Below are 1430 nucleotides of genomic sequence, written 5' to 3'. Positions count from 1 at the left end.
CGCGGTCAGCGTGCGGGGGGCGGTTTGGGGCTGGTCCTGGGGCTGGAACCAACACTTGGGTGTTCCCAGCGCTTTCACTAGAACGAAAAAATGTCAGCGATAAACCACTTCTGTGGGCGGAAGGCCAGGGTGCAGGAGAGGGGGAAGCTGCGCAGGTGACAGAGCAACTCTCAGGTCTGGGAACAGCACAGATGGGTCTGTTTGATCTGACAAATCCGTGTCAAACCAAGGGAGCTGTGCCGGGAGGAGCTGGGGCCCTCCCCGCGTGGTGTGGCTGTAGTTCCGGTAGGTTTTGCTTGCCCTGAGCTCCCTGCGGGTGCCATTCACTGTATTTACCGGTGTCAGAACTCCTAGCCGGATGCCTGAGCATGTTGTCCTCGTGGCAGGGAGTTTGTTAGAGAGAAGAAATACAGAACGGAAGCAGAAGCATTTGGCTGGAGCTTTGTCTTTGAGGATTTTGTGTCTGAAGAGCTGAAAAAAAAAGTCACACAAAAACTGGAGGTAAATCTAAATCCCACAGGTATGAGTTTCAGTGAGGATGATGATGGAGATGGTTTTTCTGATCACTTGAGTTAAAAACCGCAGGAGGACAGACCCTGGCTGGCGTTCCTTTCCGCTGGGCAGCAGCACCCGGTCAGTGGAGAGCGTGGCCATCCCAGCGGTTTCCCTTTAGTCTTGGGTTGTTTCGCGTTTGAAATGCGGAGCCAGGCTGAGCCCGGGTCCGTTGGTGGCGCTCGGCTGTCCACACCCCTCCAAACGCCGTCGGGCTGGACTGCTGAGATGCTCCAGCATGGAGCTGGGAGGGAGCGGAGCGCGTTCCAAAGCGCTTTATTCATCAAACCTCAGCGCAGAAGGCCTCAGCAGCTGGGCTGGACAGTGGGCTCCTCCATCCGTTTTCGCTTTCAAAAGCAGACGCCTCCGCTCTGCTGGAAAGCGCCGTCGGAACCACAGCCCTCCACCGATCCAGACTGATCAGCGCGGGCCTTCACCAGCTGCTGCAGGACGGGGGTCGGGAGGGTGTTGCCACTTCAGCTCTAACCTGGTGGCGTTTCTGTTCCCAGTCTGCCCCATGGTGGCTGCCCATCAAGACGGCTTTTTGGCGACAGGTGAGTAAAACCACGGTGTGGTGAGTCCTCTCCGTGCTGGGAGCGTGCACGTGTTAGCGAAAATGAGGGAAAAAATAGCCCCTCTGGTGGCTGCATGCTCCCTGCCATGGTCTGTTCTGTCCTTCCTTCGCTTTTCCATTGAAAAGTTTATAACATCAGTTAAAACCTGTTTGACGCGATTCCCCCCAGCCCTCGGGTCCTGGCTCCAGCATCAAGGACAGGCTGGATTACCCGGTGCTGCACGTGAGCTGGAACGACGCACGGGCGTTCTGCGCCTGGAAGGGGAAGAGGCTCCCGGCGGAGGAGGAGTTGGAGTTCGCTGCT

The 1430-nt window shown here is 57.2% G+C and overlaps 1 protein-coding gene across 1 annotated transcript in view; it reads left to right on the top strand.

Annotated features, from left to right (window-relative positions):
- Nucleotides 1-386: 386 nt before the first annotated feature.
- The window catches only part of SUMF2 (sulfatase modifying factor 2), a gene marked incomplete at its 5' end in the record, with an annotated part of 3088 nt that continues 2044 nt past the window's right edge, over nt 387-1430 (top strand). Inside the window, 3 exons of the mRNA XM_010140316.1 lie at nt 387-501; nt 1062-1106; nt 1296-1396. Coding sequence (XP_010138618.1) covers nt 387-501; nt 1062-1106; nt 1296-1396 — 261 coding nt within the window. The remainder of the gene's footprint in view (nt 502-1061; nt 1107-1295; nt 1397-1430) is intronic.

The sequence above is a fragment of the Buceros rhinoceros genome, unplaced genomic scaffold (genome assembly GCF_000710305.1).
Source record: "Buceros rhinoceros silvestris isolate BGI_N320 unplaced genomic scaffold, ASM71030v1 scaffold22417, whole genome shotgun sequence".
In the NCBI taxonomy this organism is placed as follows: domain Eukaryota; kingdom Metazoa; phylum Chordata; class Aves; order Bucerotiformes; family Bucerotidae; genus Buceros; species Buceros rhinoceros.
The sequence above is the reverse complement of the archived record's forward strand: the minus strand, read 5'-3'. Positions and strand labels throughout refer to the sequence as shown.